This window comes from Vigna unguiculata, chromosome 6, assembly GCF_004118075.2.
Source record: "Vigna unguiculata cultivar IT97K-499-35 chromosome 6, ASM411807v1, whole genome shotgun sequence".
Classification (NCBI taxonomy): Eukaryota; Viridiplantae; Streptophyta; class Magnoliopsida; order Fabales; family Fabaceae; genus Vigna; species Vigna unguiculata.
Window position 1 is genome coordinate 31,644,147 of NC_040284.1, and position 13,884 is coordinate 31,658,030.

The 13,884-nt window shown below is 35.2% G+C and overlaps 2 protein-coding genes across 3 annotated transcripts; both read left to right on the top strand.

Moving 5' to 3' along the window:
* Positions 1 to 2,575: 2,575 nt before the first annotated feature.
* Positions 2,576 to 9,298, top strand: LOC114187912 (probable ubiquitin-conjugating enzyme E2 24). 2 transcript variants are annotated; one of them, XM_028076320.1, is made up of 10 exons: positions 2,576 to 2,935; positions 3,660 to 4,092; positions 4,174 to 4,539; positions 4,684 to 6,131; positions 6,588 to 6,725; positions 7,019 to 7,438; positions 7,530 to 7,593; positions 7,964 to 8,103; positions 8,200 to 8,511; positions 8,818 to 9,298. In XM_028076320.1, the coding sequence occupies exons 4-10, from the start codon at positions 4,695 to 4,697 to the stop codon at positions 9,061 to 9,063; spliced, it is 2,757 nt and encodes a 918-aa protein (XP_027932121.1). In that variant the 5' UTR covers positions 2,576 to 2,935; positions 3,660 to 4,092; positions 4,174 to 4,539; positions 4,684 to 4,694; the 3' UTR covers positions 9,064 to 9,298. The 2 variants fall into 2 exon arrangements, with proteins under 2 accessions (XP_027932121.1, XP_027932122.1); XM_028076321.1 differs by having other exon boundaries at positions 4,217 to 4,539.
* A 782-nt stretch (positions 9,299 to 10,080) lies between these two features.
* On the top strand, positions 10,081 to 12,864 carry LOC114188619. Its single transcript, XM_028077188.1, has one exon. The coding sequence runs from the start codon at positions 10,081 to 10,083 to the stop codon at positions 12,862 to 12,864; it is 2,784 nt and encodes a 927-aa protein (XP_027932989.1).
* Positions 12,865 to 13,884: the final 1,020 nt, after the last annotated feature.

Here is a 13,884-nt window from a genome sequence, read left to right on the forward strand (position 1 = left end):
TGATTAGATGAGTATGATTATGATATATTTGTCTAATGCATAAACTATATACTTATATTCTATTTTATCTGAGAGAGACAACGAAATTAAAATTTCTATTATGGGATCGTTTGTTTAGATTTCTTCATGTAAAATTAAAATCCTTTTTTATTTTTGAAAAAAATATAATACTTTTGAAGTCTTCAATCCGTTTATTCAAATTAAAAAAAATAGTGAAACAAAAAATATGGTATTTTAAATTTATTATTTTAATAATTTATGAAAATATGTTTTTCAAGGAAAATAATAATTATTGTAACTATTTTTTAAATAAAAATTCTTTCAGTACTAGCTTCTGTTTTCCTTAAATTAAATACCTAAAAAACGAGTTACTTTTTTTTTCACATTTTCATAATCAATTTTTAAAACCTAAATAAACGGACCTATAAAATGTTAATTATATAAATAAATACCAAAGATAGAAAATATGATAAAAAATATATAACTATTGAGCGACCCTTCCTTCCGACTAATTAATAATTATAATAAAGTGAAACATTGATAATAAAAAAGGAAAAATATGTTGTGTCCCAAAAAGGTAAAGGTTTTTTTTTTTTTTTAAATAGTTTCATATATGCTTATAGTACTGTCTATATATTTAAAATCGTATGTGCCATGTAAAAATTCTGTAATGTGAATTTCTAAATATAAGTCTTAAGTTGCGAATAAAATAAGTTTAATTACAAAAAAATCAAACTTTTATATTAATATTTATTGAAAAATTTATTTTAAAAAAATAAAAAATATGTTTACATTAAAATTTTTTACGCATCTCAATGCGAGCTAGGCTTGATGGACTGGCTCATTAAGAAAAAAGTGAATCGAGTTGTATATTTAAATCCACTAGTTCGTTGAACCTATTCTGTCTGGCCTGTCAGTCCGTCGAACCAAAAGACGAGTCAATCTGCCATAACCTGTTAAATTTAACCTTGTTTTTATACAAGACAACCCCTTACTCTTTCTCTTTCTAAATATTTTTTTTGTCAAAAATGCTAGAAAGACGAAAAAGAGGGGGAAGGTGGTAGGCTAGCCCACCAACCCACTCATTAGCAAGACAGGTCTAACTCTTTAGCCTGTCAACTCGTCAGCCTATTAGTTCACCAATTGACAGATAAAGTATGGACCAGATCAAAATAGGTTGGGTCAAAACGGACTGGACTAATCCGTTTTGACATGTCTGAGTTTTTTTTTCATTAAAAAATTTAAATTATTTCTCTTATATTTTCTATTTTTAAAATTTTTACACGGATAGTGTAAAGATAAAACAAAAGTAGACTGTTTTGATATGTTATCATTAATAATAAAAATGTAATGAAAATAAAAGTTCTATCGAGGCATGTCCAAAAATTTTTCGTATTTCGTGCATCTTAATATTTTGTTCTAATAGATTTGAAGAAGATAGAAATTAGCCGGTAAGACTTGTGTTTGTGTATGCCATGGAAATATAAACTTAACTAATAGGATTCTATTATTTTCTTTTAAAAATAAAGTATCTTTCATTATCATATTTATAATAATAATTAATATTAGTGATATAATAATAATTTTGATAAAGTCTTATATCCTTATCGGAGGTATTAATAACTATTTAAGATATATCCATGGTGATGATTAATTTTGAACTTTACAGTAAAATTAAAACTTGAATGAAAGTAAATTGATTGAAGGAAGGAAAATAATTTTCTGAAATAACTTAATTTTTTTAAAAGTCATAGTAATTTTACATTATTAATAAATTTGTATGCTTCAGAGGTATTTGATAATAAAAATTAATATCACACACATTTGCAATTTTCATAATTTTTATATTAAAGTTCATGAGTAATCATCCATTTTTTATTTTATATAATTTAAATATAAAATACATATTTTATTTTTCACTCTATTACCAAAACCGTTATGTTGTATCTCCACGAAGATTTGATTAATTCAAACCTATGATGTTATTATTTAAGAGATTTTAATTTTCTTCTAACAGTTAGTAATACAAACCAATATTTTACAGTGCTTGATCAATATAATTATATTTTCTACATTGAGTTAATTGGAGGGCAAATATGTCATTACAAGTATTCTTTTTTCCTAGAAAGCAAAGCAACCATGGTTACGGTAGTCCCTTCCCTTTTGTTCCTTCTGTCCCTTTTCGTCTTTTTCCCAATAACGGAGTCCTTTTGCTAAACTGGGAAAGGTTTTGGTACCTCTCTGTCGAAATGAAATATGCTTTAATTAAAATGTCAGATTATACCCTTTAACGTAATTTAATATTAAGAAAATATTTTTATTTACATTTCACAATTTAATATTAACTCCATTCAGTCGAATATAGACTTTTTAGAAAGATTATTGTGTTAATTTACGTTCAATTGAGTATATTTAGTTATCAAAATGTTAATATTTTATTATGGAAAGGTTTTTATTTAATTATTCCAGTAAAACATGGCAAAATGTAGCTTATTTTGTACGATAACAGTATCTATGTCTGACACTGTTTGTTCTGGTGTATTATTTTGCCATGGTTCGGTTAAATGATAAGCACTGCTATTGGTTAAAAGAAAAAGGCATCAAGTACCACCCAAATCTAAACTAGTTCCCACATCCTCTGGAACCAAAGCATTTCCCAAGAGAAAAAGCATGTGCATGTGTCCCTGAAAAATGGTTCCAAAACTTGGTGGTGGAGTGGATGATGGAGGGACTGGCCGAGGAACAAGGCCTATCTGAACATCACCCACCTTTTCAAACTCAAACCAAGATTTGGGAGTGACCCTTTTCAGCTTGCTATGTTCACGATTCTGTTTCTTCATTTTGGAGTTTAGAGGCATGGTGTTTATTGGTCTTGGATCTTCTCTATGTGTGATATCTCATAATATGGGTTCAACCTTTCTGTGTAGTGCAAATGGTATGGTACTGCTCCTTGCATCTTCAAACTCACCGTTTTTTATCTTATTACGCTTGGGTTGGATTACTTATTTATTGGGGTTAATAGATCAGGTGTTTCTCTGTCAATTTCTAAACTCATTCTAATGCTTGAACTTCGGTTTCTGATCGTGTTGGATTCGTATTGCTGTTTTTCATGTAACATGATTAAGTTAGTGAATCCTTTCATATTTTGAAGTGATGTTTTGTATCTTTTTTCCAACTAATAGAAGCAATAAAGTTGTGGTTTATCTGTTCTCCAAAAAATATCAATTGTTTTGATGAACATACCCTTTATTTATCAATTTTTCATTTCTTTGCTTGCGTGTGATAGTCACCTTACATTTGACTTTTATGTTTGATGCTGGAATAGGTTTTATGCTTACGCAGAAAAACTGACTTGCACGCACCTTATGTCTGTGAACCAATCTTCAGAAAATTATCAGTCATCATTTTTTGTAATAACTTATAGTCTTATTTAGTCAAAACACAACGATCCCTTTAGATTTCACTTCTTTCAGATGCAGTTAAGGATATTGATTCTTCAAAAGCAGTTCATTAATTTAATGTAAATCTCACATTTTTTTCTTGCCTCGTGAATTAGCATGATTTAATTCAAAATGTTGTCATCTTATTATATAGTTTTTTCCATTCTCTTTTTATATTGAAAGTGATTGGAGAAAGTACTCATTAGTCTACTTGTGCAGGTTTGAAATAAATTATCTGGCAATGTCTAGTGTCTTTCAAATCCGATGTTGTTCTTTCGGACGAGTCATCTGATAGCATCACCTTGTGGTAATCAAGTAGCAGAAAGTATGTGGTGATGCAACAAAATAAACATGTGTTGATTGATTCTTCTTTGGAAAAGCATCCTTGTTAGACCAGACCCGTTGTTTTTAGCTTCACTGTTTGGGCAAATCTCCTTTGGCAGTATAGCTTCCAAGTTCCAAACTTGACGAGGCCAATTTATTAATAATCTGGAATTTATTTATGTTTGAAGACTCAAATATATTGGGCAACTCTCCTTTGGCAAGTTACTTAATTTCCTTTGGTTGGATTCCTGGCAGTAAACTTATTTTTCACTAGGAACTCCTCACTTTCACCAGGGAAAATCTACTTTGACATCTTTTAAATATCTTGGTAAGCATCCTCCTACTACCTTGATTTTTCATCCATACAATCACAAAGAAAGATCTGATAGCGGTTGTTTCTTGATACTAGTTTTGAAAAGCCTTTTCGAAAGTTCTTTCTGTGGAAATTGCAGTTCAACTGGGCAAATCTCCTTTGGCATTTTAGAGTCTTGGATAGACTCTTGTTACCCTAACTATCAGGTAAATCTCCATTGGCATTTTGGAGTTTTTGATCGACTCCTGTTATCATATCAGGCAAATCTCCTTTGCCATCAACTTTCCGGTTTCAGTGGTGAAGAAAACATTTTAAAGAAACTGGCTTACTATCTGTGACAAACATCAGGATCAATCACACACATTTTGCATTGTACACAATTATCCTTCGAAGTCAGTATTGACAAATCTGTCGTGGATCACAATAGCCCCTGGATTTCAATGTTTCTGTTTGTTTGAGAAGGTAAGGACCCTCTTAGCTCCTTATTTATTGTAAATGTTCCTTCATAGGTTCTGGTCGATTGACCAACAATTATTTCTCTGTTGTGCTTTGAAGTTATTTTTCTGCAATTATGTTATTGATGTTACCATGCACACACAATGACAGGCATCTAGTTGATGGATGCTCACGTTACTGATTTGGAGTGGGAAACTTCCAGTGACAGCAGCAGCAGCAGTGAGGATCAAGAGGATACTGATTTTCAATATGGTGGACAAGCCCGGAGCATATTATCGAGTTTAGAGGAAAGCATCGGAAAGATTGATGACTTTCTCTCATTTGAGAGAACATTTGTCCATGGGGATGTGGTCTGTGCCTCCTCAGACCCATCCGGACAGATGGGGAGGGTCACAAGTGTTGATATGTCAGTGGACTTGGAAAGTGTTCAAGGAAAGAAATTGAAAAATGTGAACTCCAAGAAACTTATGAAGATTCGCTCCATTTCAGAAGGTGATTATGTAATTAAGGGGCCATGGATTGGTCAGGTTCAAAGGGTAGTAGACAGAGTGACTATATTGTTTGACAATGGAACTACATGTGAGGTCATTACCTTGGAAAAAGATCAGATTTTACCACTGACTCATAATCTTCTTGAAGATTCACAGTATCCGTACTATCCAGGGCTGAGAGTAAAGGTTAAGACCTCCACAGCTTCTAAACCAGCTAGATGGCTATGTGGCACCTGGAAAGGCAATCATGGTGAAGGAACTGTTTGTGCTGTGGAAGCAGGTTTGGTGTACGTTAATTGGCTTGCCTCTGTTCTCTTCGGTTCCAATTTGAATGTAAATGTTCCTCTATGCTGGCAAGATTCAAAAAACATGACCTTGTTGTCCTGTTTTTCACACACAAACTGGCAACTTGGTGATTGGTGCATGCTTCCACATGTGGACCAGAAGGAACAGATGATTCAAGATGCATCTCCATGTGATCCTCAAAACGAGCATAGTAAGGATAGAGGATGTAAGACGAGTAACATTGGGGAATTATTTATAATTGAGAAGATAAAGACAGAAGTTGATGTTATTTGGCAAAATGGTGAACATACTTTGGGATTGGATCCGCTTAACTTAATCCCAGCGAATGTCATAAACAGTCATGAATTTTGGCCCCAGCAGTTTGTGCTGGAAAAAGGTGCTTCTGATGATCCTCTCAAACCTAGCAATCAAAGATGGGGTGTTGTTCTTTCCATGGATGCAAAAGAGCATACTGTAAAGGTTCAATGGAGAACTTCTCCCACATCCGGGACTGATAATTTCACTGGAGATGCAATGATGGAAACTGTGAGTGCCTACGAACTACTCGAGCATCCAGATTATTCTTGTTGTTTTGGCGATATTGTGTTCAAGGCGGCTCAAAAACAGCTTGGTGACCAAGCTGACAAAAATAATGTGAACTCGGCGACTGATGTAATTGTAGAGGCTCCTCTGATAAACCGGGACCAAATCAGTTATCAGAATGAATCTGTAGATAGCAGTTACCTCTCCTGCATTGGCAATGTTACTGGTTTCATAGATGGTGATGTGGAGGTCAAATGGGCTACTGGTTTAACAACAAAGGTGTGACATAATTCTTCTTGTATTCAATATATTGTAGTTAACGATGATAATGAGTATGCATGGAAATGTAAAACTCTTGAGGTCAACTTTTCCCTTATCTGCATTATCTATATAAACTGTTTAATGATACTGTCCTCTCCCCCAATCATGCTTCTACATGTAAATGCTTGGGGATAAAATCTTTCTTAGCTGAAAACAGGGTTTGTTTGTGGCAGCAGTTTTGTTTTGGGTAGTTAAGGTTGATAGAGAATGACCCTTTGTGGGATACAATAGGAAATTATTTCCTTTCTGTCAAAATCTTAATGTAGAGATAATTGGTAAATAGCTGTTAGTTATGACCACTAAACTTGAACTAAATAGTAGATAGTTGATTATCCTACTTTCTGTTGTAATTATACGCTACTTGGTTACCTTCATCTAAAGGAAGTTATGACAAACTTATTTGTGCCCCAACAGGTTGCACCTTATGAAATTTTCCGAATTGATAAGCACGAAGGTTCAACTGCAACCCCTGTTCCTTATGAAGCAAATGTTGAGCCGTTCTCCCAAGAGATGATTGATCATAGAAGTCTTCAATCAGACCAGAAGGGAAAGGTGAGGGCAATAAATTCTATGTATGTCTTGTATTTATGTACATCCACATGTTTCCAATGTGTATATTCGTATAGGAATCTAATATTTATTATGAGAATTATTTCTTGGGACGTTGAAATACAAAGGTCTCATCTTGGAAATTGTAGTGAAAAGTCAGGTAGCTAGTAGCAAGAGAAAATAGAATAGAACTTTTAAACTGTTCAAAATTATGGATCTATTATTGTCATCATAAAACTGCATTTTTGAATGACAATATAGTTCTAGTCATCAGCTGAATATCATTTTGATGACAGACCTTGTTAGATTGTAATGGCGATAGAGACAATTGTGAAAAGCATCCAGGAGAGAGCAGTTCCTCATCCCTTCCTCAAGCTGCCTTTGAACTTTTCTCCAGCATTAAGGCCAGCATACTCAAAACACTTTCTGTGGCATCACTTTCTGGAAAATTCTCCCCAATCCCTAGGTTTGAAGAGGGAAATGAATCTATCTGTCTTGATAAAAAAGATTTAGACACTTGTGACCCTGACACTGAATCATATTTGGCGAGGAAGCTGCAGTCTTCTTCTGATGAAGTTGTTGGGATTCATGAGAGGAAACAATTTCCAGTTTCTTTAGACAACGAAAGTTCAGATCAGTTGAAGCAGTTTGATGTAATTGATAATTGCTCAGACCACCACTTTTTTTATGAAGGGAAAGGGTTTTCGTTATCTCAGGTTAGAAATTGACACATCGTACTAACGGTAAATTCTACTTGCATTGAAAGGATTGGGGCTAATTTATTTTCCTATGTTTGTCCTTTGTTAGGTAAAAAAGGATTGGGTGAAGAAGGTACAACAAGAATGGAGCATCCTGGAAAAAAGTCTCCCTGGTGCACACTTCATCTTATTTATTTTGAGCCATATTATTCTGTATGCTTTGCAGCATACACTGTTATCTAATGGTTAAACTCAGGCTAGAAAATTATATTTGGACTGGGATTGATAGTGCTTTTATTTTGATGTGGAAGAAAAACACCAAAGTTTTAGGAAGACCAGTACCTTTAGATTGAGTATATTCTTTAAAATGGGAATTAAATTGGTGGTTGCTATATAGATGAACAAAAAGTTGTAAGAATTCCATTTTTCATAAGCTGGAATCCGAAAATGACTAGTATTTACTTGACAAGAAATCCTTATAACTGTTAATTTTCATGACACCCTTCTGCAGAATTCACTTACAATCTTTATTTGCACAAACAGAAACTATTTATGTCCGTGTCTTTGAAGAAAGAATGGATCTCATGCGAGCAGCCATTGTGGGTGTGTCTGGGACACCTTATCATGATGGATTGTTTTTCTTTGATATACATTTCCCTTCACAGTTTCCCAGCCAACCCCCGGTAAGCTTTTTGAATGTAGTTTTGGTGTGCTTCAACATAGCATTTACATTCTTACAGAGAAAGCTTCATATTTATGACTTGTGCAATCCCATGCAGATGGTGCATTACATTTCTGGTGGACTACGATTGAATCCTAATTTGTATGAATCGGGTAAAGTCTGTTTGAGTCTCCTAAATACGTGGACCGGTACAGCTGCCGAAGTTTGGAACCCTGGAACTTCAACAATTCTTCAAGTCCTTCTTTCCCTGCAGGCCCTTGTCCTTAATGAGAAGCCTTATTTCAATGAGGCTGGATATGATGAACAAATTGGTAGAGCTGAAGGGGAGAGAAACTCAGTTAGTTACAATGAGAATGCTTTCCTTGTCACCTGCAAATCCATTTTGTATCTATTAAGAAAGCCTCCCAAGGTAACATGACTGCTTCTCTACTTTGGTTTCTCTCTGATTTATTAGACTGGACTCAGTTATCACCAATACTGTTAGAAATTTCACATCGACTAGAAATAAAGTGAGTTTCTAACATATAGATTGGTGCAAACCTCATTTACAAGTCGGTTTTGTAAAAATGAGTTAGATTTAAAGTTCACTTTTTAACATAGTCTCAGAGTTATGGTTGGATGATATAGCTGTTAAGAAAATGGTGGCATCTGAATCTTTAGAATATATAGCTATGTAGATGGAACATTGACTAACTAAAAACGACTCTTGGTGCAGCATTTTGAGGCTTTGGTGGAGGAGCACTTTAGACAACGTTCCAAACATATACTTCTGGCTTGTAAGGCATATCTTGAAGGAGCTCCTATTGGATGTGCTTTTGGTGGTGGAAATACTGAGAATGAAAACCAAAAGGGAACTTCTACTGGATTTAAGATCATGCTTGCTAAGCTTTTCCCCAAGCTTGTGGAGGCATTTTCTGACAAGGGAATTGATTGCAGCCAGTTCGCTGAGATGCAAAAGTAACTGCTCTACCTTGTGTCAAAGATATCATCTAAATCTTATGTGTGATATTAAATTGTTTTCACTTATCTGTATAATATAAAATGTATGCTTGGTAAAAACAGCAATATCCTCTTGTAAACCAGCCCCTTCCCAAAATAAAACAAGTGTGAAGATGTATTGATAATAAATACCCTGTGGGGTACGATGATGTGAAACTGTGAAATAAGAACTTCTGTGATTGGAGTAATTTTCTTGATGTGCCCTTTGGTCCATTTGATAATGATTTCTAACGTATTTTGGAGAATATGGAGTTTGGTGAAGGTATCATTGATCACTTTACTAAATTAGTTTGTGTGGCTTTCAGAGGGTTGAAAATGTTTCTTTCAAATTTACAATGAATACTTTGTTTAGACTGACACGATGATGACTAGGAAGTCAATAGCAATGCAATATACATCACCTCAATTGGATGTTGCGTATGGTATATGAAATGTTAACCTAAAATGGCTCAGTTTTAAAACCACGGTTTAGAGGATGTGATCATTTAAATCTAAAAGGGTTGGCAAATAAGTATTCATAGTTTTAACTTCGGCATATTATAATTATAATTTGTAGACAATTTATAGAATCACGTTAACTTTAGCATGTTATTACATTTTTAAAAAGTTTCGATAATTGGTCGGTTTTTTAGAAAATAGAATGAATAAATAAATAGTAGTAGTAAATAGATAATTAAGTCTAAATTTGAACCCGTGCAATTCACACGGAAACTTTTCCTAAGTATATTCTCTTACATAGAAAGAGTGTATACCATGAACAAGAGATTATTTTTGTTGAAGAAAAAAAAAATAGTTACGTACAAAAAAGGCTAACAGACGTGAAAAACAGGAACGTGGTAATCATGTATGTCCTCGTTCTGAAGTGCTCCGTTCCTTCTACTCATCCAATTCAGATTCTTTCTTTACACGTAAATCCCAATTTGAATTTCTAAAACCCTAGAATTCGAATTCTCCATCCAAATGTGACGCAGATTCAGAAATGGAAACTGTATCACTCAATCCTCTCTTCATCTTCTTTCTTTTCTTCGGCCTTTTCTATTCCTCTGTTTCTATTAATCCTTCAGATTTAGCATTCAAGTCCACCTACAGCCGTCTCTGCAGTCACCTTGTCCCTGAACCGGCGGTGCATTCGGACGCCGGAAGCGTCCCCGGCGTTGCCGACGATCTCCGGTTCCAATCCGGATATTTCTCCGGCGGCGATCGTATCTTTAACCGATCCACCGCTTCGATGCACGCGTCGTTCCGCGTGAGCTCCGTTCGCCGAAGCGGGAGCGACGGCGTTTTCGAATTGCACGGGCAAATGCTTCTCCAGCAGCGTAGAGGAGCGACGCCGGCGTCGGGAAGGATGCTCCGGCGAGTTTTTTCGTCCGGGAAAGTGACGCATTGGATGCGCGTTTCCCTGAGTGGATTTTGGTCTCAATTTTCCGGTAACCTTTGTATGTTCGGAACAGGATCTCATGCTAACCTGCGGAATGCTAATGTTGTTCTTAAGCTACGTTACCCTAGAGATTTGAGCCTTTTGAATTGTTTGATTCGTGGAACACTAGAAAGTTTTGATGACAAGAATATTTCGCAGTACTTTGAGCCTATTTCGATATTGGCTTTGTCTCAGAGTTCGAAATTCAAGTTTACAGTGGCTGGGAATGAAAGAGAGAAAGTTTGTGGAGGTGGAGGTGGATCAGATAGGGAGGGTTTGTCCCTTAGAAACCTAAACCGGGGTGCTTGCACTGCTTTTCTTGGACACACGAATAGGTTTGAATTGGAATATGGGAGTCAATGTAGTAATGTTACTTGCAATCCTGTCAGTGGTGATGGTGAAGAGCTGCCTGGTTATATGTTTTTTCACGGCACTCTTTGTGCGGAGAGGGAGAAGGTTCAGATGCTGTTGGGGTTTTCTGATTCCGGCTACCGGGATGCTATATTTCCGTTTCATCCGAATACCACTTTGGTTTCTGAGGGGAAGTGGGATGAGAAGGAGAATCAGCTATGTGCGGTTGCTTGCCGGATCTTGAACTTCACAGAATCTTGGCTTAGTCCTTATGTTGGAGATTGCAACATTAGGCTCACTTTAAGGTTTCCTGCAATTTTATCTTTGAGGAACAGAAGTACAGTTTTGGGGCAAATTTGGAGTGACAAAGCGGTTGATGAACCTGGCTACTTCAATAAAGTTGGATTTCAGGGTTTATCGAGGGTATCAAAAAACCTCCATGGTTTCCAATACAAGTATACTGAAACTGAGAAGGTGAGAAAATCTTGTGTGCAGATGATGAATGCTGGAGGGAAGGTAAATACATATCCGAGTGGATATTCATCTGATATGGCATTTAGCATGTTACTGACGAACAGCAAAGGGCAAGTGGCTCATGGTTACACATCACCACTATCTGTAAATGATCAAATTTATAATGGACAGTCGTATGGGGCTCCAATTGTGTTGACAGCTGAAAATTCAAAAGCACATGGGGTTCAATCAGAAAATTACAATAATTTGTTGAATATCAGCTATACGATGAGTTTTAAACCCCCTCCTGATTTCAAGTTTGGTGGAGGTGTCTTGTCAACCGAAGTCAAAATTGGTGCTGAAGGGATTTACAATAAGAATACTGGAGTTCTTTGTATGATAGGATGTAGGCGTTTGAGATCAACGGAAAAAGTACTGATAAAGAATGAGTCTCTGGACTGTGAAATCATGGTTAATGTTCAGTTTCCTCCTTTGAACTCAAAAGGAGGTGAAGCTCTCAAAGGAACTATAGAAAGCACACGACAAAAGTCAGAGCCTTATTATTTTGATCCACTTCAGTTATCTTCGTATTTCATTTACACAACCCAAGCAGATGCTTCCATTTGGAGAATGGATTTTGAGTTAATTATGGTGTTGATATCGGACACACTTGCTTGTGTTTGTGTAGGATTGCAACTCCTCCACGTGAAAAAACACCCAGATGTGCTTCCTTACATTTCTGTTGTGATGCTTGCTGTTATTACTCTAGGTCACCTGATTCCCCTGATATTGAATTTTGAAGCTTTATTGACGGGGAAACGTAGCGTGCAGAATACTTTTCTGGGGACTGGAGGCTGGCTTGAAGTGAATGAGGTATTTGTGAGGATAGTGACAATGGTAGCCTTTCTTCTAGAGTTGCGCCTCATACAATTGACCTGGTCCTCAAGACAGGGTGAGGGAAGCCATCGAGGTCTATGGGGTTCTGATAAAATGGTCCTTTATATGATTCTACCGTTGTACATTGGTGGTGGATTGACTGCTTGGTCGGTGCACATATGGAAGACTTCTTACCAGAAAAAATTTAAACCATTTCGGCTTTCTCGGCACAAGTTTAAGCTTCCTCGTGGGTTCGTATACCGACCTCCTTCCCTCTGGGAAGCCTTCAAATCTTACGCTGGTCTGCTCCTTGATGTTTTTCTGCTCCCACAGATTCTGTTTAACATAATTTTTAACTCAGAAGAGAAAGCTCTGGCCTCTTCCTTTTACGTTGGGACAACAATTGTTCGTACACTGCCCCATGTATATGATCTTTTTAGAGCTCACATTTCTGCATGGTACCTTGATTTGTCATACATATATGCAAACCATAGAATGGATTTTTATTCCACAGCCTGGGACATTATAATCCCTAGTGGTGCTATTTTATTTGCTCTTCTTGTATACTTCCAGCAGAAATTTGGCAGTCGGTGCATTCTTCCAAAGAGGTTCAGAGAAAGTTCTGCCTATGAGAAAGTACCTGTTATTGGCAATGAGGATTTATGAAGGCCTCATTGGTTGCGTTTTGTAAAATGATTTTTTATTTAGTTTTGGAATGCATAACTTGCAATAGAATGTATACACTTCAGGATCTAGCAGTAAAGGAGGATTTTGCTGATATCAAGAAACCGTCTGAACCTCCTTTCATAGCTGATATATATATATATCATCTTTTTGTTTTCTTTGGGAACTTTTGTTGAGACACAAACACATGTTGAACAGCTGAGGACTTGTTATCATTTTGCTTAAAGTACATAAGTTTTGGCCGAGGTTTTTTCCTCCAAACATCACATTTTATGACTAGACAAGACAAATTCCTGCATAGCCGGTGTTATTTTTCACTAAGTTATATTTTACTTTAGTTAATTTGAATTAATGCTAAAAATCTTTTTTAATTTTTTAGTCATTAACTATAGCTGCTCTTTATTCTACAAATTAAATCTACCAAGCTAAATCATCCTTCAGGTATATTATTATTTGGTTATTACTATATCTTCAGCCTTCGTTTATTGAGAAATTGGTCTACAAAATTTCCAGACTCTTCATCCTGAAAAAGTATTTTCTAAGAGTGGCAGATTTATACAGAAAAAAAAAAAGTCGAGAGAATAAATTTACGTAAAGCTGGTCGAAAATAACAAGAAAAATTGATGAATTTCTCGGGAACAGTAGTTTTGAAAAAGAATATAATTTTCATACTCTATAAAAAAAAATCAATCAATAGAAAATTTTCCTCTAACATAATTTTAAAAATAATGTATACCATTATATATATATATATATATATATATATATATATATATATATATATAAAATACAAGTAACATTCTTTAATATCATCTCTCAGTTAGACAATTTTACATTTTGATGAACAAAAAATAATTTACTTAATTATATGATCAAATAAATAATTAAGTAATTTCTCCTTATTTTAAATTAACTAAATACCACTGCATAATTCTTTTAGTACTATTTATATAATATATATATATATATATATATATATATATATATATATAATTGTACTAT

Coding starts and splice junctions, on each gene's coding strand:
- LOC114187912 (XM_028076320.1), top strand. CDS start 4,695: ATGGATGCTCACGTTACTGATTTGGAGTGGGAAACTTCCAGTGACAGC. Junction 6,726..7,018: donor AATCAGACCAGAAGGGAAAG/GTGAGGGCAATA, acceptor TTTTGATGACAG/ACCTTGTTAGATTGTAATGG. Junction 8,104..8,199: donor AGTTTCCCAGCCAACCCCCG/GTAAGCTTTTTG, acceptor AATCCCATGCAG/ATGGTGCATTACATTTCTGG.
- LOC114188619 (XM_028077188.1), top strand. CDS start 10,081: ATGGAAACTGTATCACTCAATCCTCTCTTCATCTTCTTTCTTTTCTTC.